At 34.4% G+C, this 25,624-nt stretch overlaps 1 protein-coding gene across 4 annotated transcripts; it reads left to right on the top strand.

Moving 5' to 3' along the window:
• fxyd3 (FXYD domain containing ion transport regulator 3) lies at positions 1–24,142 on the top strand. Of its 4 annotated transcripts, XM_087285698.1 has the most exons (9): positions 1–142; positions 2,086–2,120; positions 16,545–16,595; positions 16,685–16,720; positions 16,816–16,839; positions 16,985–17,059; positions 17,913–17,949; positions 18,574–18,617; positions 23,496–24,142. In XM_087285698.1, the coding sequence occupies exons 3-9, from the start codon at positions 16,562–16,564 to the stop codon at positions 23,513–23,515; spliced, it is 270 nt and encodes an 89-aa protein (XP_087141824.1). In that variant the 5' UTR covers positions 1–142; positions 2,086–2,120; positions 16,545–16,561; the 3' UTR covers positions 23,516–24,142.
• The last annotated feature ends 1,482 nt before the right edge of the window (positions 24,143–25,624 follow it).

Below are 25,624 nucleotides of genomic sequence, written 5' to 3'. Positions count from 1 at the left end.
ACTCAGGACTGAGCCAACCTGTTGAGCGTATGGTTTAGGGTGTTGGTTTAAGTCTACATCCGATCTTTAAGCGCGTTACGGGTGGATCCTCCACAACCACGCATCAAACTTCAACCTTTCAGTGTCTTTCTGCTTGATAAAGGTGAGTAATGAACTATGAATGCCTTTTTAAAGCCTCTATCCTGAAACATATGTTATGGCTGATGAATTTATTCAAGTTTTTTGAAGTCATATATGATATATTTAAGCATTCAAAGACTTTAAAGGGTTGTGTGAACATACTTCACTTGGCGTTCAAGGTAGAATCTTTGAGTTATTTGAGAACATTTCCAGCTGTTAGTCTGTAGGGCATTCATTTACTGTACTTGAAAGGTACAGTAATAACTAATAATGTTTACTGTTTTACTAAAAAAAAGAACACTAATACATACTGTGCTGACTTAAAATAATACAAATTTGTGACATTGTAATCTTAGAAAACTACCAAAAATGTTCCTTCATGGGTTTTTTCTGATTTATTACCAACTTTCTCCTTAAGTAGTTTTATAAGTATAATATTATGAGTGTAAAATATGATGTGTAATCTGTACAATGTGTAACATATGATGATCTGCAAAGTGATTCGATTTCTCAGCCTTTTTTCCCCTCATAAAGGTTTCCAGTGGGCACATAGGTGTGAAAATGCAAATTTTCACACCTATGTGAAAACCTTGACCTCGAATTAATATCAAAATGACATTTAACATTGGCATTAAAACAATTAATTTGAGACTGTCCTGTAATTGAACTTTGACGCCAATGATAGATTATTTACATTTGAATTTTTGGCATTTTATTTTTTAATAAATTTGATGTCATTTTGACACTAAGGTCCCTGCTGGGTTAAAAAAAAAAAAATAAAAAAATAAAAAGCCAATCTATTTCCAATCTATATCGAAATCTATTTCCAGATACAATTCTCACCCCTAAACAGAACAGTTAATTTCTGACCCTGAGCTTTAAAAGTACAAGTTTCTGATTTACTACCAATTGTTTTCTTAAGTTATTCTATAATTATAATAATGTGTAAAATATGATGTGTAATCTGTACATTGTGTAAGATATGATGATCTGCGAAGTGATTTGATTTTTCAGCCTCTTTCAGTCGATTTTTGAGATTTGAGGAGCATGATTTAAAAAAAAAAAACTTTCTGTCCACAAGAATTGACTATTGGCCAGGATTGCAAAAAACAAAATCATGTTAAAATAGTTTTTACATTTATTTGTGAGTTTATATATATATATTTTTTTTATTTAGATTTATAATATGGTCTCAGACTTTTGGAGTTCACTGTACAAGTTGGCTTTCATTTTGAATTACTGCAGCTTTTCAATGATCATCTGAATTTTATACCTTCATCACTGAATCTGAACAAAATCCAGTTACACTTTAATAAAATAAACCCTACTAGAGCTAATAATCAAATATTATTTTAGTTATATTCGCATTTCAACAGCTACTAACTCATTTTACTAATTCAGTCCTTTGCAAACATACATTTGTGAACATTTGAATACAGAACATGTTGGTAAAATCATGAGTTGGAGTGTATAAGTGGATGAAATCCAGTTATTCATGAAGTAAACACATCTAACGTTGTGTTTAAAGTTAGAGATGCACCATGACAACCCAAGAGTCTCAAACCGAGTTTTGTTTGGTTAATCTTTCAGCTTTTACAACCAGTGATCCAGCTTTCCATGACAAAATATGGAAAAGCTGACACTCCTGGACATATTTTAGACTGAAAATAGTGTTTGCAACAGACTAAGATGCAAGTGTTAAATGGAAACAGACTTGTGTTTGCTCAATGGAACAAAGAGACAACACTACTGTAAAGGAATAGTTCACAGAAAGTGAATATTCTCCCCTCATTTACTCACTCAACTTGTTTCTAACCAGCCTGAGTTTCTTTCTACAGTTGAATACACACACAAAAAAACTGATATTTAGAACAATGTTGAAAACGTGTAGCCATTGAGTTGTATATTTTGGAAGTCATTGGCTACATTTTAAATAATCTAAATATCTTATTTTGTGTTTAACAGAAAAAAGAAACACAAACGTTTGGAACTAATTGGAAGTGAGTAAATGTCCATTTTTTGGGTGAACTATGCCTTTAACAACTGGAAAGGGCGGGATTGTGGTTTTAGAATGGTGATTCATTTGATCAGAATGTCTCATTCCTTCCTGCACCACTCGATGCACATGGAAAGCAGACACGTTGAAATCGCTAGTAAACTTCAACGCAAACCAACGTTGAGAAGTTTTCCTGTGTGGTTTTGTCTGTAAAAAGTTTTTCTACATATCCATTTTAAAGCAGTCTGTGTTACTAAAGGGCATCGGTCAGCGTGTTTGTGCTGGAGTGTGTAATCATACAATACTTCAAAGTACACAGCCTGTTCTCAAGGGTGGAATTTTGTTCCTAATATAGCCGCAGTCTGGATTCCTGTGTACATGGCGTGCATCCTTTGTGTGCCATGTGATTGTGTCAGACTCTCTTATATGGAGTCAGGGGTGTTTTGGAAGAAGTAGGTGAGAACAAATGTGACTTAACTCAACACTCACGCACTTCTATAAATACATACTGCATGTATATCACATGTTGCATGCATATACGTGCGTGTGTTGTGCATTTCAGCCTAGTATTTGTCAATGCCACCTGGTAAAGAAACACAACATGCCTATGCAGTGTCCTACACACTGCAAAAATACTCTTTTTAATTTGAGTTTTTGGTTAATAACTCAATAATAATTAATAACTCAAGGAGCATTTTCTAGACAAGTAAAACATATTGTCTTGTTTTCAGGAATAAGTCAAAATTAAGTGAGTTTTTCCTTAAAACAAGTAAAATAATCTGCAAATTGGGGTGAACAAAATAATCTTATGTCAAAAGTAAAAACAAAATTATTTTGCTGACCCCATAGGCAGATTATTTTGCTTGTTTTATGGAAAAACCTCACTTATTTTTAGCATATTATTTTTGAAGACAATACCTTTTGCTATTCTAGGAAATGCTTCTTTATGTAAGAATTTTGAGATATTTGGACTAGAAACAAGACTAACAATCTAAGTAAGAAAAGCATTTGTTGCAGTGTATTGTTGTTTAGGTTGTCAAGTACTCGCTCATGCTCATTTACTGAATACAAAATCCATATATGCATCGTTACAGTTTTCACAAAATCTTATTTTTGTAGTTTGCACAGGAACGATAACAGTATTGATTTCAACAGCTGCACATTGAAACCCTTTTTAAAACCGAAGGCCCCTAAAATGTTGCCATTTAACCAGTGTTGTATAAAAGCCAGCTGCTTCTCTCTTTCTTCATTACAGAATATTAAATTCGACCTCCACATCAGCAGCTGCTCGCAATAATTACTAGACTGATCAAATTAGTGCAGAGGAGGAGCCGTGGCCATAAACTAGAGATTTGTCATACTGTATCTTTAGCCAATCAAACTAGGGCTGCACAATATATCGTTTCATAATCGATATCGCTGTGTGCATCCGCAAGTCACACTGCAAGATATGCAATGTTGAGTCTGAATTATAGCTGACCAGGAGCTACAGAGCACATATGATTTAAAGTTTAACCATAATAGTGTGAATGCTTTCATTTGCATGTGTTTTAAAGCCCGTGACTGACCATTTCAAGAGTTTAAAACATTTGGACAGAAATATATATATATATATATATATATATATATATATATATATATATATATATATATATATATATATATATATATATATATATATATATATATATATATATATATATATAAGTTTATATAAATTACGATCATATTATTATGTTTGGAGGTCTAACAAACAATAATTGTATTTTTTGATACATGTAAAAAAAGAAGAAAAAAAAGGTCCCACTTTATTATTAGTGGCCTTAACTAATGTCTACTTACATAGGATTTAATAGTTTGTTAAAATGTACTTATTGTGTAAATACATGTATTTACTGTGTACTTATGCTTGATTAAATAAATTTATGTAATTACATCTGTAATTAACTTTTGTAATTACATTTATTAACACACTGTTGACCATCCCTTACACCTTAACCCACCCTTAAACCTACCCATGCCACCAAACCTGTTCATAACCCAACCTCTATCCCAACTTAAAAGCACCACAAGTGTTCTCAAATACATTATAAACACAGTAAGTACATTGTAATTATTTTTTTGATGTAAGTACATAGTAGTTAAGGACACTTAATATAAAGTGGGACCAAAACAACAACAACAACAACAACAACAACAAAAAAACATACTTAAAATTTTTGTCTTGTTCAAAGCAAAAACAAGATTATTTTACTCACTCCATTTGCGGATAGTTGTGATTGTTTCAACTCTTAAGTTTGACTTATTTCTTTTAAAAGGTAAAAACAAAATGTTTTTACTTGATCTTTATTCAGAGAAGTTTTTTTTTTAGATATTTAGACAGGTAACAACAACATTTTTCAGCATTGTGATTATTCAATTTCTGCACCTGAATACTGTTAAGCAGGTCGCACACCAGAAGCGCCGCGACACGGCGCGTACATGACAGATTAAAGTATCGCACACCAGACGCGCACATTCGAATGATATTTAACATGAAACTAATCAGATGGCGCTCTGTGGCGCGGCTGAAAAATGAACTGCGTCCTGAGCCGTCGCCGGGCGCCGCCGACAGCCGCCGACTTGCGGCGCCGGTGTGTGTATCCTGATAGAAACCTATGTTTAGAATTCTAAAATACGTGTCGCTGCGTGGCGCTGCGTGGCGCTGCGCGGCGCGCCGCCGAGCGCCGCTTCTGGTGTGCGACCTGCTTTGGACTTAGAAAATTGTTAAATACAGCTATTTAAACCATCTTGTAAAACTGTGCTCATAGCGCAATTTTTAATTGCAGGAAAAATCCAATAAATCACAATATCAGATTTTTCAATATTGTGCAACCCAAAATCAAATGCACCAGTTTATTAATTTTTAACCCTATTAATACTGAAATCTAAAAGGCTTTCGGAGTTTAACAATGCATGTGTACCAATATTAATAACAGCCTGCATACATTTCAACAAGAAAACCCTAAAATCTCAGCCAAAACTATAAACAATGTTTAACAATCCAACTAACTTGAAAAATGATAGAGGAAATAATAATCCATTATACAAGCAATTATAGTTTAACATTTAATTTAACTAAATGCTAAATGTGATTAATTCACATAAAATATACTGTAATAAAACAGAGCTTTAAGATCAACAGATAAAACGTTAACAACTACTGCAATATGAAAACTTACTGAGTTTGTGTAAACCTATACAAATACACAATCAACTATATTAATTAAATGGGTAGTTCAGCCAAAACATAAGTAATCTGACATCATTTACTCACACCTCTCTTTTTCAAAATCTATTTGAGTCCATGGTCATTTTTTCCCTAGTATGGAAGTCATGCCAACAACCAGTACATCAGTATATCCTAAATATTTTAAATAATTTACTCCACCTTCACTTATTCAAAACCTACAGTATTTGAGTCCATGGTAATTTTAACCAACTATAGAAGTGCAACCAGCATTCTTCAAATGAGCAATATCACATGAGTAGATATGGTTGTATATCAGCACTGGTGGGAGGCCCATAATCGTGTATATTAAAACAAAATCAAACATGGAGAGTCTCAAAAAACCTTGTGTATGAGGAACTACTTTCTTCCTCATTGGATTCAAATCATAAGCTGACAGTTAAACAGCTGAGCAAGCATCTTTTAAACTTTAGATCTGTAGTGTCTGCTTTTTGCTAGCTGTGGGCGGAGTAATAAACAAAGGGTAAAGAGGCTGTACGGGTGCTGATATTACTTAAATATATCACGGCTATCAGCAAATCAGATTCGAGAACCAGACAGAACTGTTGTATAAAATAATTTACTGTATTTTGTGTTCAACAGAAGATGACTGTCTATGTACTACTTTGTATTTATAAATAAACCAATATTCTGATAGAGCTGTTTCAGCACTCAATTAAACTCACCGTCTTGATGCAATGGGTTAACAGATTGACGAGGTAGCCCAGAATAAAAGATTTTAAGAAGGTTGCCATGGGGTGGCTAGGAGGTCTCAGGGTATTCTGGCTGAATGATGATAGAAGGCTCCCTGCTGGACCAAATCAAGAGCAAACCATAATAAATCACTTAATAATAGCAAGACCACTTCACAACCCTTCTGAAAAAAACAGCTTAAACCAGCCTAGGCTGGTTGACTGGTTTTAGCTGGTCGACCAGGCTGGCTTTAGAGGGGTTTTGGCCATTTCCAGCCTGGTTTCCAGCCATTTCCAGCCTGGTCTTAGCTGGTCAGGCTGGGAGATGACCAGCTAAAACCAGCTTGACCAGCCTAGCCAGGCTGGGAGCCCAGCCAAAACCAGCTATGTCCATCTTAAACCAGGCTGGTCAAGCTGGTTTTAGTTGGATTTAGCTGGTCATTTTCCAGCCTGACCAGCTAAGACCAGGCTGGAAATGGCTGGAAACCAGCCTAGAAATGGCCAAAACCCCTCTAAAACCAGCCTGGTCGACCAGCTAAAACCAGCCTAGGCTGGTTTAAGCTGGATTTTGCAGCAGGGAAGCCACAAAAATGCCACAAAAACGATAAAATTTCCATAATAATAATAATAATACATTTTATTTAAAGACGCCTTGCTGACAACTCAAAGACATCGTACAATAAACAAGAGCAATAGAACAAGAAAAATAATAAAAAAATATATATATACACTCAATTAAGTATTAAAAGTCATCTTAAATAAATGGGTTTTGAGTCTTTATTTAAATAATGTGAGGGAGTCAATGTTTCAGATGGCAGGGGGTAGTGAGTTCCAAAGCCGGGGAGCAGAGCAGCTGAATGCTCTATTGCCCATAGACGATAGACAAGCAGAGAGAACAGACAAGTGGAGGGAGGAAGAAGATCGCAGGGTGCGAGAAGGAACAGAAATGTGGATGAGGGCAGACAAATATGGGGGGGGGGATGACATTGAATGTTAACATCAAGATTTTAAAAATCAATTTGAAAATGAACTGGTAACCAATGAAGCTGCTGCAGGACAGGGGTGATGTGATGAGAAGAAAGGGTTCTGGTGATGATATGGGCAGCTGAGTTCTGGACCAACGGAAGTTAACGGAGGGATTTATGAGTGAGACCAAAGAGAAGGGAGTTGCAGTAATCTAAACAAGATGTGACAGGGCTATGGACGAGAACAGCAGTGGCATGAGGGGCAAAAGAAGGGCGGAGATGGTTAATGTTGTGTAGGGGGAAGTAAGCAGATCGGGTGATGTTATTGATGTGAGAATCAAAAGATAGGGTGCTGTCAAGGATGACACCCAGACTCTTAACCTGTTTGGAGGGATAAATGGAACAGTCATCAATAGAAAGAGCAAAGCTGTCAGTTTTGGAGAGAGTTGATTTGGTATAATATGCAAACTTTCATCTGTGATTTTATGTACACCTATACACATTATCAACTATATAAATAAAGGGATAGTTATACTTATATCGTAAAACAGGGGTCACCAATCTTGGTCCAGGAGGGCCAGTGTCCCTGCAGGGTTTAGCTCCAACTTGCCTCAACACACCTGACTGTGTATTTCAAGTATATCTAGTAAGACCTTGATTAGCTTGTTCAGGTGTGTTTGATTAGGGTTGGAGCGAAAATCTGCAGGACACCGACCCCACAGGAACAAGTTTGGTGACCACTGTCCTAAAAATTACCTTTGCCTTTACTTGTTCAAAACCTACAGTATTTGAGTCCATGGTATTTTGCTCCTACTATAGAAGAGCAAGCAATATTCTTTAAAATAACTTATTTATAAGGTGCTATGTGTACACTATGTGTGCATTAGTGACTATTTACTACTTTGGATTTGTTAATAAACCAATATTCTGATGGAGCTGTTTCAGCACTAAATTAAACTCACCGTCATGATGCAATGGGTTGTCAGGTTGTAGAGGTGGCTAGGTGGATGAATGGTTGGATGCTGCAAGGTGGCTTCCTGCAAAAATCACAAGCAATTCAAGATTAATCTCACCCATTCGTCCCAAAAATGCTAAATATACTGCCATCCACACCAGTGAACGAGAGCATTCTGCAATATGTACGAGGCAGTCACTGGGAAGGGACGCTAGTGTACAAGAACTAAAAGATACATCTTCATTTCTTAATTATTTCTAATCAGTGCATATTAGTAAGCTACTTAAAATGTATACAACTGTTTGCTTTAGGGTTGTACACAAATGGCAGTGTGTTTTCTTAAAGTACAGTACACAGACATTTTAAATTTGAAAGCTTTTTATCCAAGTAAGGCCCGCTCCAGCCTATACAACATCCATTTTAGCTGTGCTCAAATAAACATATGAAAAAAAACATATTTTTTTCTCTCTTAGACCACACTCATACAATTAACTTATTGTTCCATCTTGCAATGCTATTAGATGGCAATGAACTCTAGACAACTTGCTTTGAAGCACAGCATCCTGTTTTACTAAACAAGATAGTTAAGTAAAATGCCTAAAATGTTTTTCCCCCTGTGATTAATATTATATTTATAAAGATTTTAAAACTATATCTTTATCATTATAGTTATCATCCGTGCTGTGAATGGGCCTGTCCTGTGCACAGCAAAATGTAATACTAGGGGTTAGTGACTATGAAACATTTTATCCAGGCACAATACAGGTATTCAGACTTGCCCAGGCACCAAGAGTGAGCAAATTCCTTGGCTGTCCCATTTAAACTTTCAATTTCCTGAGTAAGGGTTGAATACTAGTGTGGAATAAAGAGAGGTTTAGAGATGGTATTGTTCATTGAATGTGTTATGGCATCTGCAAAGAAACAAGGCATTACATTGAAACAGCGAAGGCTGGCTTGTAATGTGAGATGAGGAAGTGATGTTAAACACCGTAGGACACAATTCCTCATTCTTTCCCATGACTCACACACACACATACACGCACACTGGCAGGCCAACGTGACCGTACCAGATCACAAGACATTCATTATTATCTCCATGCACCCTGGGTGATCCACCCTGGCAGGAGGATGCCAAACTGTTCGGATTGTCCAAGCCAAAAACAGTGAGATGAAACACAATTCTTTCAGCTCTTTAGTGGTATTGTTGCATGAAGAGATTTAAGAAGCATATTTAAGACTCCCTGAAAAGATTGTAAAATATAGAGATCAGTTTTTTCTAGCCAGATCATTGGCAGAATTATCTAGGCACTGATTGTACTGGAAAAGTACCTATCTGTATGTGCTGTTCACTTACTGAATGTAAAGACATTCAGAAAATTATAAGTGAGGCCAACAGTCGATTACCATTTCACTACATAAAATAATAACTTTAAATAATTGTAGAAACATTAAAATTAAATAAAAAAAGTAGTCGAGCACACGTTACATCTGCAATCATAAAGTTTAGACAAACACAAACATGATTTAACTGCTACTTTTTCATTCAAACAAAGTTAATTTTGAGTAACTTATGATTCAGACACAACATCGGCAGTTACTGTTTTTGTAATCCCAACATAAAGTATTACAAACTAATTAAAAAAGAGCTGCATGTTCCCAAAATAGTGGCGTTTCAAAACTTTACCTGAATGAATCATTGTTGTTGAATGACTCGGTTGAGAATGATTCAGTGACTCGCTCTTTTACACAAGTTATGATTGCTTGTTGCCACCTGCTGCCTCAACTGTGTAACTTCACCAATGCTCAAAATATGTCTTAAACAAGAATGCTGCTCTGATCGTTAAATGTTTTTTTTTTTTTCAAATATCTGTATGTTAAACGTGCATAGCATGCTAAACAGCAAAAGTTTGCTATTTTAGCAAAAGTCAACCTTCTTTGATTTGATTGGTGATCTTTGAGTAGTCATCTTTTTTTCAAGAGTCAACTTTGATGCTCATGCCTGATTACAGGGCGAATCCAGGCAGATAACGTTTTTCAAAATTGGGGCTACATGGTGGCTCAGTGGTTAACACTGTCACCTTGCAGCAAGAAAGTCACTGGTTTGAGTCTCAGCTGGATCAGTTAGCTTTTCTGTGTGGAGTTTGAATGTTGCCCCCATGTTGGCATGGGTTTCTTTTGTGTGCTCCGGTTAATAATTCTGACTTCAACTGTATATATTAACTTTCCTTCTGCTTAGTCCCTCTATTCATCAGGGGTTGCCACAGCAAAATTAACAGCCAATTTATCAAGCATATGTTTTACACAGTGGATATATATGCCTGTTTTTAGTTAAGCTCCATCAGATGAGAATTTTTTCAAGCATAGGATCATTCATAATCTCTTCACAGCAATGTATCGGTCATTTTCCAAAAATTCTGTATGCGTAAAAGTCACTTCTTATTCCAGAAGATTGCCTGAACACAATTTACGGTATTATTATTTTTTTTAATGGTTTGTTCATATATCATCTTTACAGAAATTTGCAATTTCCGGCAAAGCCTGTGTATAAAAGGCTGCTGTCAGGAACTATTTTTTTCTAGTGGAAGAATACCAGGATTAATGTATGCTAACAAAGTAACATATTAATAGGAATATTTTTGGCTGATATTTATAAACGCTAACTGATTATCTCCTGCTGGCGACACGGTGGCTCAGTGGTAAGCACTGACGTCTCACAGTAAGAAGGTCACTGGTTCGAGTCCCGGCTGGGTCAACTTGCATTTCTGTGTTGAGTTAGCATGTTCTCCCCAAGCTGACACGAGTTTCCTCTGGTTTCCCCCACAATCCAAAGACATGCGCTATAGGTGAATTGAACTAAACTGTCCATAGTGTATGTGTGTGAATGAGAGTGTATGGATGTTTCCCAGCACTGGTTTGCAGCTGGAAGGGCATCCGCTGTTTAAAACATATGCTGGATACATTGGCAGTTCATTCCACTGTGGCGACGCCTGATGAAGTAAGCCAAAAGAAAATGAATGAATGAATTTATATGGTAACTGATTCTCTCAAGACCTGCTGCATTCTGTGATTAAGATTCTTTCATTTAAAATGAGTCCTTCTTGACTTATATGTTACACAAATAAATAACAGCATATGAGATTAAGTAAATTATGACAGAATAACTCACTGTTCCTCTAATCAAACAAGCACCTGCTTGCAAATTAAACGTCCTCCTATACTACACAAAAGCTAATTTGACTTGATTTGCATAAACAAAGGGTCAGGCCTTCAAGCTTAAAGGGATAGTTCACTCAAATAATAAAATGTCCTCACCATTTACTTTTCCTCATGTAGTTTTAAACTTTTATGAGTTTCTTTATTTTTGTTCAACGCAAAAGAGGATATACTTTGAAAAATGCTGGTTGATGGTACCCACGGACTTCCATAGTAAGAAATATATATATATATATATATATATATATATATATATATATATATATATATATATATATATATATATATATATATATATATATATATATGAGCAATATCACACGAGTAGCAGTGGGATATGGCTGTATATCGGCACCGGTGGAAGGCGTGCGTTGCCCTTAGTGCCTTAGTGCCCTCACCAGTGCCGATATACAGCCATATCGCACTGCTACGAGTGTGATATTGCGTTTATACAACAGTTTGACAGCATAATTGTGTATATAAAAACAAAATCAAACATGGAGAGTCTCAAAAACCCTTGTGTATGAGGAACTACTTTCTTCCGGATTCAAATCATAAGCTGACAGTTAAACAGTTGAGCGTGCATCTTTTAAACTGTAGATCTTTAGTGTCTGCTTTTTGCTGGCTGTAAGTGGGCGGAGTAATACACAAAGGGTAAAGAGGCTGTAGGAGTTCTGATATTGCAGAATACCGCACGGCTATCAGCCAATCAGATTTGAGAACCAGACAGAACTGTTGTATAAATACATAGAAGAGAATGAGTGTCATACAGAGACCAGCATTTTTTTTAAACATCTCAAACAGGTTTTGAACAAGTGAAGGGTGAGTAAATGATGGCAGAATTTTCATTTTTTGTTGAGCTGTCCCTTTAAGAAGTATAGGCCTACAGTATGATTACATCTAAACTATAATGGCACAAAACAGTGCATGTGTGTTTGGAAGAAGAAACGAGATAATTCATGTGGAAGATAATATGAAAACAGACTCAAGGGATTTATTAAACCTCTTGGAGACTCTCTGAAAACAAAAAAAAGCTCTAGATTAGCTTTTGCCTCACGCTGGCCCAGGCTGATCTGATCAAAGAGCAGAAATACTGGACTTTATTTTGTCTCAGCATGTCTCTGGTGAACCCATTATTTCTCCCCTTTCTTCGCCACCATGTTTGTAAGTTGAAGGTGGTGAGTGTTACATCATCTCGTGGCGTAGGGATGGGCAAAACATTCCCTCTGGTCTCTGGGAGACGAAATGGAAAAATCCTTGCTAAGCTCCATAGCGCTGTTCCAGCATGTTTAATTACGATGTGATTCAACATCTACATCTGTCAGAAGACGTAAATCTCCATGCACTTGGAGAAACACGCGCTCTTTATATGGAGGGGTTTAGCACTTTCACATGTTTCCTAGCAGCTGAGATGTTCCAGGCGTTGTTGACATTTGATCCAGGTCTGCTTTGTGTTTTCAGAGTGGCTATTTGTTGTGTTTAATCAGATCAGACGCATTGGCAAGGATCGTGATCATTTGATTTAAGCCCATTTTTGTTGATGTGAAGCTAGAGGAGGACGATAATTCAGGCATTAAGGGAATTCATGTTATATTTAGAGCATAAGTGGATTGTGAAGCATAATGGGAATTATCTTTCGTGTACGACGTAAAGGACACATGATCTGCTTTCCGATCATAATGTTGTCATTTTCCTGGGTTTAATGGCAAAATCTTCAGCTTACAAATACAATCCATTTTACTACTATACCAGGGATCACCAAACTTGTTCATGTAGGACCAGTGTCCTGCAGAATTTAGCTCCAACCTTAATCAAACACACCTGAACAAGCTAATTAAGGTCTTAGGCATATTTGAAACACCCAGGCAGGTGTGTTGAGGCAAGTTGGAGCTAAAGCCTGCAGGGACACCGGCCCTCCAGGACATAGATTGGTGACCCCTGCTTTATACTATGATCTGACTTTAGTGAGGAAAAGCTTTTGAGTTTGTGCTTTTGATAATGATTGGATCATGAAGTCAGGTGATTGAAAGGAGGAATTTAAAAAGTTACAGAGCTTGGGATGTCATTTTTGAGATGTGGAAGTTATTTATATAACTAATGATGTGCTAATATTGATGATCAGTGTTGATGTAAAGTTACTTTTAGATTTACTATATTACAATTTTAAGCCTATCTTTAACCTTCCTGTCGTGTTCTGGTTAAATCGGGCCAATTTACAACTTAAAACACTCCTAAATGTTCTGTTTTACATTTAAATGCAACAAGGCTTTATGATATTCTCCACATTATGCATTTGATCAAACTCACCAGCATCTTAATTAGGTACACCATACAAGAACACGGTTGGACCCACTTTTGCCATCACAAATACCTTAATCCTTCGTGACATAGATTCAACAAGGTACTGGAAATATTCCTCAGAGACTTTGGTCCATATTGACATGATAGCATTAAACCATTGCTCCTGATTTGTTGGCTGCACATCCATGATGTGAATCTCCTGTTCCACCACATCCCAAAAGTGCTCTATTGGATTGAGTTCTGGAGACTGTGGAGGCCGTTTGAGTACAGTGAACTCATTGTCGTGTTTAAGAAATCAGAAATGAGATGATTCACGCTTTGTGACATGGTGTTTTATCCTGCTGGAAGCAGCCATCAGAAGATGGTACAATGTGGTCATAAAGGGATGGACATGGTCAACAACAATACTCAGGTAGGCTGTGGTGTTGACACGATGCTCAACTGATACTAATGGGCCTAAAGTGTGCCAAGAAAATATCCCCCACACCATTACACCACCAGCAGAAGCCTAATCTGTTGATATAAGGCAGGATAAATCCATGCTTTCATGTTGTTGACACCAAATTCTGACCCTACTATCCGAATATCGCAGCAGAAATCGAGACTCATCAGACCAGGCAACGTTTTTCCAATTTTCTATTGTCCAATTTTGCTGAGCCTGTGCGAATTTCAACCTCAGTATTCTGCTCTTTGCTGACAGGAGTGCCACCTGGTGTGGTCTTCTGCTGCTGTAGCCCATACGCCTCAAGGTTGGATGTGTTGTGCATTCCGAGATGGTCTTCTGCAGACCTCGGTTGTAACGAGTGGTTATTTGAGTTACTGTTGCCTTTCTATCAGCTCAAACCAGTCTGGCCATTCTCCTCAGACCTCTGGCATCAACAAGGCATTTGAACCCACAGAACTGCCGCGCACTAGACATTTTCTCTTTCTCTGACCATTCTCTGTAAACCCTAGTGATGGTTGTGCGTAAAAATCCCAGTAGATCAGCAGATTCCGAAATACTCAGAGCAGCCCGTCTGGCACCAACAACCATGCCATGTTCAAAGTCACTTAAATCCCCTTTCTTCCCCATTCTGATGCTCGGTTTAAACTGCAGCGGATTGTCTTGACTATGTCTACATGCCTAAATGCATTGCTTTGCTGCCATATAATTGGCTGATTAGAAATTTGCGTTAACGAGAAGTTGGACAGGTGTACCTAATAAAGTGGCCGATGAGTACATAAAAGTGATGATCACCTCTTTCATTGCATTTTGAGTGTTTTAGTCAACCTTGTTACTCCTGTGGTGTTCAAAAGTGAACGCCATAAAAAATGAATGGGTATCCAGACTATTCATCCATCAGACTGTAAAACATCCCATATACTGTACACCACCCCAACTCACTCACTATTTGTATTTTTAGTGCTGTTATTTTATGTCCAAGTCTATAAATTCATGTTAAACGCAACTTAGAGACATTGTTCACTGCTAAAGAATGTTGAATAAAAATTTGGTTTTTGTTCTAATTTAATAGCAGTTAAAACACTGCAGTATGAGGTGAACACGACAGCAGGAGGGTTTAAAAAAAAAGCATAAATAGTATTCAAAAAATTACGTTTACTGTTTGTTCACATTACTTATTTAAATTGAGTTAAACAACACAACAAAGAGTTTTTTGGGGGACATTTTAATAGTTTTATGTTAAATCTACTTAAGTTTACTTAATTCCTTTAAATAACAATCTCCCTGCTTACCAAAGATTCTCTTTAAAGCAAAAATGGGAATCAGACTTGGAGTGTGCTTACACCGACAGTGATTGGATTACTCTCTTAGAAGCATCACAAACTGTATTGGTATCCACTAAACACAGACAAATTGTATTTAATATTTTGCATAGAACATATTACACCCCCTATAGACTAAACAAACTTAGTTCCAAGACCTCTGCCATGTGTCAAAGGTGTAAGATATCTACTGGGACACTTCTTCATATGCCCTGGAGCTGTCCAGTTTTGGAGACATTCTAGAAGTTTGTCATTGCAACATCCTCGGGAATATCCTATAATCAAATTGATCCAGATCCTAAAATTTGGATACTAGGTGATATTAGTTCACTTCAGTTGACCTACCACAGCAGCTATTTTATTTTGCTTGCAAGCACTGCAGCTAAAAAATGCATACTTCAAAAATGGAAATCTGTGAACCCCCCTGAGAAAAAACACTGGATCAATGAGCTCGTATCTTATAGTACTCCTGAGAAAATATTGTATTCTGTCAGACAAAAGCCTACCGACTTTGATTATATTTGGGGACCATTTCTGGACACATTACCTCTGTTAGACTTTAATAACTGATTATTTCATATAACTATTGTTAGTTTTGCTAGTGTTTTTTGTTGTTTTTACATTCTCTTATTTTATGTTATTGTTTTAATTTAATGTTTTATCATATATGTAAATGTAATTTATTTGTGCATCATTCTGGACATTACTGTTTTTATGTACCATTATCATCAACCATTTCAACTTTCTTAACGTAACATCAAAATGAGAAATGTTTTGACAAAATTTGTGACAATTATACCTTGTATGGATGGGGGGGTGGCAGGGTGGGTTGAATTTGTATTTAAATTTTTTATTTTATTTATTTTAATTTTTTATTTTTTTGTTATTATCATTTGTCTTTGCTAATTGTTAAAAAAAATCCTGATATTACTTGTAATTTCACATTCTACACAATGTTATGTATACTGTCAATAAAAATACTTATCAAAAAAAAAAAAAAGTTTACTTAATTCTTTGATGGTGTACCAACACAAATTGATTGTGTGGAACCCAACTCTTTTTTTACAATAAACATAACATACATTCATATTAATTTTTTAATTAAATAAGTGACTCTAAATTGTAATATACATGACTTTTAAAGTAACCGTTACTGTAGCTGTTGATGATAGTGTATAAGCCAACAATCTGAATTACGATTACAGATTTCATGTTGATGCATATTACATGATAGTATTGTTTTTAATGGAGACCTTATTTTGTATTGCAGGCTAAATCCACATTGTTATGATGAAATCTTTGGCACTAGTGTTCTTGACATGTAAGTTGATTTTTTTTTTTAAATACTGTCTTGTGACTAAACCTTCTTAAGGTGCTATTTTGATGATAAACTTTATTGTGCTTTTGTAGTTGTGCCCCTTGTGTTGGCAGAGGGTCAGCAGACCAGTAAGTCTTCTCAGTTTCGTTTATTTATGTATATGTAGTGATAAAACAATGTTAAATTAAAATTAAATGTTTTTTTTTTGCCTTGCATTTTGCAGCAGAGGATGATCCCTTCTCTTTTGGTGAGGTTTTTTTTTTTAATATTTAAATATTTTCTTTACATTTTAACAAGCAAAATCTGTCATAAAACTTTAAACTTTCTATCATAAAAGTATCATATTACGTTTTTGAGATTATTTTTTAGGTTTTCATTCTGTCTCTCTCTAGATTATCACAGACTGAGGGTCGGAGGTCTGATCTTAGCAGCAGTTTTATGTCTGATTGGCATCACTATTCTCCTAAGTGAGTTTTTCACTGACTTTTCCATTTTGTTTTTGACGTAACCAACTAATTTCTAAACTAAATGAATAAGTTGGATGAGCACAAATCTTTATGTTTGTTGCAAGACTGAAGACATTTTTCTGTAATGTAAGCATGAATCCTTCTGAACAGATTTTTTTTTTTTTAAAAACTTTCATCAAGGGATTCATTTAGGACTGAGTAACCATAAATAAAAATTCAATAGATTCATCAAAAATGCTAATTCATTTTCAATTAATTGCTCAATCATTGAAGTGATTTGTTCAAAACTCAATATTTGTTTTGTGTTTGTTTAGATCTGTTTAACATTTTATTCATTTTAATGGGGAATGTTTGTTGAATTATTTATATTAGGTAGTTTTTTCCCTGTTTATTGAACTGATCTAAAGCTGACACATTTAACTTGTAACAACAAATCCTGAATCTGTGCTCACTGAAAAAAACCCACTGGATTTTCCTAAATTATTTGCATTGACAATAAATTAGATGATTGGCAACACAGAAATGCATACATACTATAGTCATGTTTCTTTTTTTTTTTTCTTTAAATTTTGAGATAATAATAATAACCATTCATAATAATGATAATAAACTTTATTTTTATAGCGACTTTAAAAGAAGCATCTCAGCATTTTTCATAGATATAAAAAAATACAAAAGTAAATATACATGCAAGAATACATGCATACAAAATTAAAAAACAAAGCAACTATAATAAAAACATAAATTCTATTAAAAGCTACCTTAAATGTTTAAGTTTTAGGTATAAAATATTGCCGTTTGATCCACTCTACTGTACCTGATTAAAACATCTTGTGTTTTGCCATTATTACAGGTGGCCACTGCAGATGCAAGTTCAACCAGGACAAGAGGTATAATGAACTTGTACATTATTTTCCAATACAAAAAACTAAATCAAGATGACATTAACTACATTAAGAAAAAAGGGTTATACAATTTTACAATAAAAAATAAAGAAATTAAGCAAGCTAATCCTTTAAAAATGCCAAGTGGGACTTGTTTTCTTTTTACACTAAAGGGTAGTTCACCCAAAATGTAAATTTACTCAACCTCAGTTGGTTCAAAACCTTTATAGGTTTCTCAAAATAACACATTTTAAACACAACTGAAAACCCGTAGCGATTTATTTCTATAGTAGAAAAAAAGATTAAGTTAATGGCTACCAGTTTTTAACATTCTTCCTCTTATCTTCCTTTGTGTTGAACATAAAAACAAACTTTAAATAGATTGAGTTAGAATAGAAATTAATATTTGAGTGAACAAATACTTTAACTTACATCACCGACTTTCTTAAATTCTGTCTGCATTTCTAAGAACTTAATATCCTATGTAATTTTTGCTTGTTTCTTATTTTAAGAATGTTTAGACATTTTGTAATGCAAACCAATGAAATATGAACATTTTTGGTAGTGTTCTATACATTAGAGGACAGTGCAGTACATAAATTTACATTAAGCACATCTCTGTTTTGATAGGAGGAGGACAGGAAGTAACGCTCAAGCAATGCTCAACGACACAGGTATGATCACTGTCATCTTCCTAAACCAACACATGGTCTATAGAAATACATGGTTTAGTCTACATTATAGATATACACCTTCTAGGTAAAAATGAAAAATGGGCAGTACAAGAGCAAAATGTTTGTTCCTTTGTACTCTTTTTTTTACATTGAGATAATATTGACAAATAAAGAATTATTTTCATGCAGTTCATTGCACAACAGCAAATACATATCAAAAAAACAAGGAGGACGTGTATCTGAAGTGTACTACAAAATGTATTTCCAATTCTCAAAAATGTATGCAGCACCCTCTAGTGGATTTGTCATCTGAAACTTGCAGCAAAATATGCACAGCAAAAACGCTTTTCTTACTTTTTTTTTTTTTATCTCGTTTCTAAGCCAAATATAAAAATAATCTGTTAATGGTGTAAGTAAAATAATCTTATGTCAAAATGATAAATAAGATTAACTTAACACTTAACTCATTGGCAAATTATTTAGCTTGTTTTAAGAACAAGCTCACTTCATTTGGGCATAATATTTCTGAAAACAAGACAATGCTATTACTTTTCTAGAAAATGCTTCTTGATGTAGGAATTTGTTGATATTTGGACTAGAAACAAGATTTAAAATCTAAGTGCAAAAATGTAGGCCGAACAGTTCACAATCAATAAACCACATGATAAAAAATCTGTTAATTATTAAAATTTCGTTTTATAAAAATTGAAGACAGAATTATTAGCCCCCCTTTTAATTTTTTTTTCTTGTTTAAATATTTGCCAAATTATGTTTAACGGAGCAAGGAAATTTTCACAGTATGTCTGATAATATTTTTTTTCTTCTGGAGAAAGTCTTATTTGTTTTATTTTGGCTAGAATAAAAGCAGTTTTTAATTTTTTAAAAACTATTTTAAGGACAAAATGATTAGCCCATTTAAGGTATATATTTTTTTGATAGTCTACAGAACAAACCATCTTTATACAATAACTTACTAACCTGTTATCCTAACCTGCCTAATTAACCCAATTAAGCCTTTAAATGCCACTTTAAGCTGTATAGAAGTGTCTTGAAAAATATCTAGTACAATATTATTTACTGTCATCATAGAAAAGACTAAATAATTCAGTTATTAGAAATGAGTTATTAAAACTATTATGTTTACAAATGTGTTGAAAAAACTTCTCTCCATTGAACAGAAATTGTGGAAAAAAAATAAACAGAGGTGCCAATAATTCAGGGAGTGAAAGTGATATTTAGTGACATTTTAGTAGTTTGAAACAATATATTGTATAAGAAATTATGGTCCCACTTTATATTAAGTGTCCTTAACTACTTTGTACTTGTATCAAAAAATAAATACAATGTACTTACTGTGTTCCTAATGTATTTGAGAACACGTGGTGCTCTTGAGTTGGGATAATAGGGGTTGGGTTATGGACAGGTTTAGTGGTATTGGTAGGTTTAAGGGTGGGTTAAGGTGTAGGGAATGGTCAGCAGTGTATTTACAAATGTAATCACAGAAGTTAATTACAGATGTAGTTACATACCGGTATTTAATCAAGCATAAGTACTAAATAAATACATGTATTTACACAATAAGTACATTGTAACAAACTATTAATTCCTGTGTTAGTACATATTAGTTAAGGCCACTTAATATAAAGTGGGACCGAAATTATATCCAGTAATACAACGGAAAAAGTACAGGTGGTTTATTACCAGGTTTAGCATCATTAATTAAATTAAAAACAACATAGAAAAATCACTTCAAGCTATTAAAAATTTCAATAAAAATCACTTTTTCAAACTTGTCAACATCAGCAGTTGTTGGAGAATAGATCAAGGTCACGTAATGCAGTTCAAAAGCATAATGAATGAATAAATATATATAGACAGCTATTTATTTACGAATAAGTTTACAGTGCGGCAACATGAAGCTGATAATATACAGTAAATCAGCATTTCAAGTTCCCTTACAAAACCTGCCACAATAATTCATGTTGTCTGATGGCCGTGCGCTGCACGTACTGTATGAACCCCATCTGCTCATTATTGCTGTGCCAGTGCCCTGTGTGTGTGTCGCGGTGGGCCCGTATGTCTGGTCTCCACAACACCACACACACACCGTTTCCAGGATGAGTCATTTATTTTCCCCTGGGCGTATTTACTCTCCATGATCCCTGAGGGTGAGGCCGGAGAAACAGGATACAAAGATGCATGATGTAAATATTTTATCCAGTATCTTATTTTCTATAGCGAAGATGAAAAGAATTGGCATTTAATTAAAGGCTTTTGCTAATCGGAGCCGAGTTTGAATAATTAAACGGGGTCATTTTGTGAGTGTCAAGTTTTGCTTGATCTATTGAGATTGAAGAGGTCATTGTAGAATGAAAACACACTGTTACTTTCCTTTCCTGAACTCAAAGCTTCCTTTTCAAGGCAAATGTTTGTTTTATTTTAACTAAGCTGCAGGAAATTGTTTTGTAGTTATAAAACTTTCTTATATCAGACAAATGAACTGCCATAAAAAAATATTATAAGTAGATTTCAGGAATAAAAAAGATATACTATAGGGGGAGAGAGGGGACGAGCATAACATTTTTAATAAAAAAACTCATTTTAAAGGATAATGTTAAGCAGAAATATACCTTTGCTGTGGTTACTAACTCACAAAAGTGCTCTATCAAAATCAGGTGTTATTTGGGATCAATGCAGAACAACTCCAACATAACTTCACTTTAAACTAAAGTTGCACATTGTTAATTTTGACCCCGTCAGTAGAGAGGGAAGTACCACACAGGTTGGTCAAAAGTAACAATACTTACTAGATTTACTGGCTTAATCTTGTTTATTACAAATATTTCTGACTATAACCTTGTTAATGTTCATCGCAAACTTATTTTGTCCTTTATTTTTGCAAAACATTGTAAGAGCTATACTTTAATTGAATATAATTTATTAATAGTGCTCTGATTCATGTAAAGTTAAACATGTTTAGTTGTGTACAATTGTTGATTTCACCCCTACTCTTTTGTTTGTAATGGTTTGCTCTGCCCTTATTGGATTGTTTTGAGTTATATTACAATATAGAAAAGTGAAAGAAAGAAAGATGGAGCTACACGTTTTTTGAGCGGAGTTTGTTATTGCTAGAAAATTCATTAATCATATTTAAATGGAAAGAAGCCAGAGTCGCTTTATTGCTAGATTGATTTTTGAAATTCTGATTACAGAATACATTAAACTGCATTTTCAGTTTCAGTTCCATCAAATGTTTCAAAAGCAACCCAACAATGCAAAATGTTCACATTTCCAGATATTTTTTAAAATATTATTGGCAAAATTCATAATTTTTTTTTAAAGCATCTGACTCCAAACACTGCAAAATGTGGAAGTGAAAAATAAGGTTTGTCTATTAGCAGTAGGACATAAATAACAGTGTTACCTTTATCCGCACAGGAACTCTTGCCATTTAAACCTGATTTGCTTTTAAACTGAAAAACTTCGAGATAAACTATGTGTTATTGCACTAAATAACCTGTAGATTGATCATTAGTGTAATGCATGAAAAAGGAAACACAACTTGTAATAAGGAAAAAATAACCACTACAATAATTTACTTTTTGTTACTAAAAGCTGAAATTTGGAGTTAACTGTACACGGTACCGATATCAGGTGATATTTAGCAGCTCCATCAAGGGTTGCATGCAGAATGTGTTGTTATAGCCTGGAATACAGATGTTGTCAGGGTTTCAAGAGAATCGATTTTGTTACTTTTTATCCCACGTTTCTTTCATTCCTGCTTTCCCATATAGTCCCATAGCCAGGGGGGTTTGAATGACCCACCCCCCATTGACAAAGGTCCAGAATTTGTCCCATACATGAGCTCGTTTGTCCTATTTTGACTGCTATGCCATCATAAATTGTAACCCATTGAAGATGAGTCGGCTGTCACTTCAGCGAGACTTCTGATAATCAATTTTGGTCAATGTAAACAATTATTACTGCTGTGCAAGAAAACATACAATCTGATGCAAATGAAGTCATCTTTCACTGATGAACCTATTGTATTGTTGTTAAACAAAGAAAACATTCACAAGTAACTTTTCTTCTAAATGTTGGGCCAAATAAAAAGTCGCAAAGCACCAAAAACAGACCATATTAAAGTGCATTTTAATACTAACTAGGCTATTGTTGTTATCTATAAATTTTCAAATTGACTTTTTTTACAAGAGAGGCTAGAATTTTTTTTTTATTTATTATTATTTATGTATTATTCATATGACCAAATCCTGAGAAATAGTTTTTCGATAAAGGCTATAATTTAATGAAGCTATAGTTTTTCATTAAAACCTTTAACAGATTCTATTTTTTTATAAAGATGCATTATGTAAAAAATGTGTATCAAATTTTTAGGAAATATTTTTGGTCCACCAAAAAAAACAAAGTTCTGGAAATATCAGTAAATGCAGTATTTAAAACTCTCTTAAAACTCTCAAAAAAAAATTTGACCCTCTTACCTGGCAGACTTGCTTTAATGAAGTATTACAATATGATGTTATAAATAGATTCCAGGGGAAAAAAATATATTTAATTATATTTTTATACATTATTATATTATATTATATTATATTATATTATATTATATTATATTATAGTTACACAAAAACAATGCACAAAAGAGTTAAGTAACTTTTGACACAAATATAATGTACAGAAATAAATTTGTAAAATAGCACAAAAATACTGAAATCTCAAGCATTTTTTGCACACACACACACACACGCACACGCACGCACACAGTTTAAATCTAACAGTATACAAAATACAAGTAGAAAAACCATATATTTCATCTAAATAACTTAAATTATTTTAATTTCAACACTTTCTCTTTTACAGCGAGGGCGAGTGAATGCTAAAAACCTGCTGACCTGAACCAATCAGAGGAGACGGTCCCGCCTTCTTTCATCACATGTGCTGGTTTATCAGAGGAATCATTTCTCTTTAAGACGAGGAACCTGATAGGATGATGGTTTTCTGTTTTCACTCTGTGTTTGCTTCAGATCATACAGGAGGAAAGAGAAAATCCATTTTTGTTAAATGCCAGATGTGTCTTTTTAATATCAGTTAATTTAAACCAATTACCAAAATCAATATAAATTGTTCTGTTTTTTTATCCTGTCAGAAATTGTATTAAGTTATGTTGGATGTAGGTACAGTATGAAAGGGAAGGATTTTTATGTGGCTTGATTCAGTCTCATATGGAAACCTTTAATCAAATATTACTGTAAGCTGTAGTAAATATTACACTATTGCATTATATATGAAGTAGTTTACTGTTCAGAATTGTTTTGAGTAACTAGTTCATGCTGTCAATGCTTATAAACGACCCGTAATATTTACATTGGGGTATTGTCATGTGCTTGTTTTTTAGCCCACTGACACGCTTGTAGTATTACAGTAAGAGTTTGTTTTTATTTGTTGTGTGGAAAATTTGTCAGTATCGGTCAAACATGAACACTAAAATAAACCAAAAGTCTCTAAAACACCTGTATCAATGTTTTCTGTTCTCCGTCTCCAGCTGACTGACACCCTGCCGGCCGCTTCTCAAAGCCACTATAAAGATGTGTGTGGATTTTGCATGGTTTGCAAGGATTGCATTGGATGATTTAGCTTTAAGCTTGTTATTCCTCACATTCTCTGTTAAAATGATAATTATGACGCTAGATAAACACTGTGAGAATGTAATAAGCTTAGGTGGAAATGAAAGAGCAGTCAGAAGGGCTGAAAAGTTACTCAACAGCTCCCTCTATTGGTACTATAGTATTCTGATACAGATTTTTTTATTAAGCATTACACAGTAACTATTATTCACACACGTTAATGAACTTTGCAGAGTTCAAAGAGTAACATAAATACATAAATGATTAATATAACGCTAGATGGAAATGAAAGTGCTAGGAAAGAAGCTAAATAAAAGTGCATTCAGAATGGCAGAAAAGTTACTCAACAGGGCCCTCTGCTACGTTTTATTAACCATTACATAGGAACTATTTTTCACATACTTTAATGAACTTTGCAGAGTTCAGAAAGTAAAAAAAAAAAAAAAAGTATATATATATATATATATATATATATATATATATATATATATATATATATATATATATATATATATATATATGATTATTACTATATGAAGCTAGATGGAAATAAAAGAGCAGTCAGAATGGTTGAAAACTTACTCAACAGCGCCCTCTGCTAGTGATTATTTAAATAAACCATTACATAGGAACTATTTTTCACACTTTAATAAACTTTGCAGAGTTCAGAGAGTAAAAGAAAGATATTTAAAGCTAGATGGAAATGAAAGAAGCTAGAAAATAAAAGTGTTAGGAAAGAAGCTAGAAAATTAAAGTGCAGTCAGAATGGTTGAAAAGTCACTTAACAGCGCCCTCTGCTGCTGATTGTATTTTATTAAGCATTACATGGGAACTATTTTTCACACACTTTAATGAACTTTGCAAAGTTCAAAGAGTAAAACATAAATAAATGATTAATATGAAGCTAGATGGAAAAAAAGTGCTTGGAAAGAAGCTAGGACATGAAAGTGCAGTCAGAATGGTTGACAAGTTACTCAACTGCGCCCTCTGCCACTGATTATTTAAATTAACCATTACATAGGAACCATTTTTCACACACTTTGGGCCCTATCATACACCTGGCGCAATGTGGCGCAAGGCGCGGCACAGTAGTCTTTTGCTAGTTTCAGCTTGGCGCAAGAGTCGTTTTGAGGTGTTGCGCTACGCTGTTTAAAAAGCAAATGCATTAGCGCTCATATGTGTGCCCATAGGCGTTCCGGTCTAAAAAGGAAGGCGTTCTGAGGTTTTTACAACTCAGGTTTTTTGAGCACACTTTGTTATTATTGTTCATTTATTTGTTTGCTGGAAATTAGAACTGAATTTAGAAATAGTTTTGAAACGAATATTTGCGCTTAACAAACAAAATTATTTATTTATAGACTAATT

Source organism: Danio rerio, chromosome 16 (assembly GCF_052040795.2).
Source record: "Danio rerio strain M-AB ecotype USA chromosome 16, GRCz13ab, whole genome shotgun sequence".
NCBI classification, from domain to species: domain Eukaryota; kingdom Metazoa; phylum Chordata; class Actinopteri; order Cypriniformes; family Danionidae; genus Danio; species Danio rerio.
Note: the sequence above shows the minus strand (reverse complement) of the source record. Positions and strands in the feature narration are given on the sequence as shown.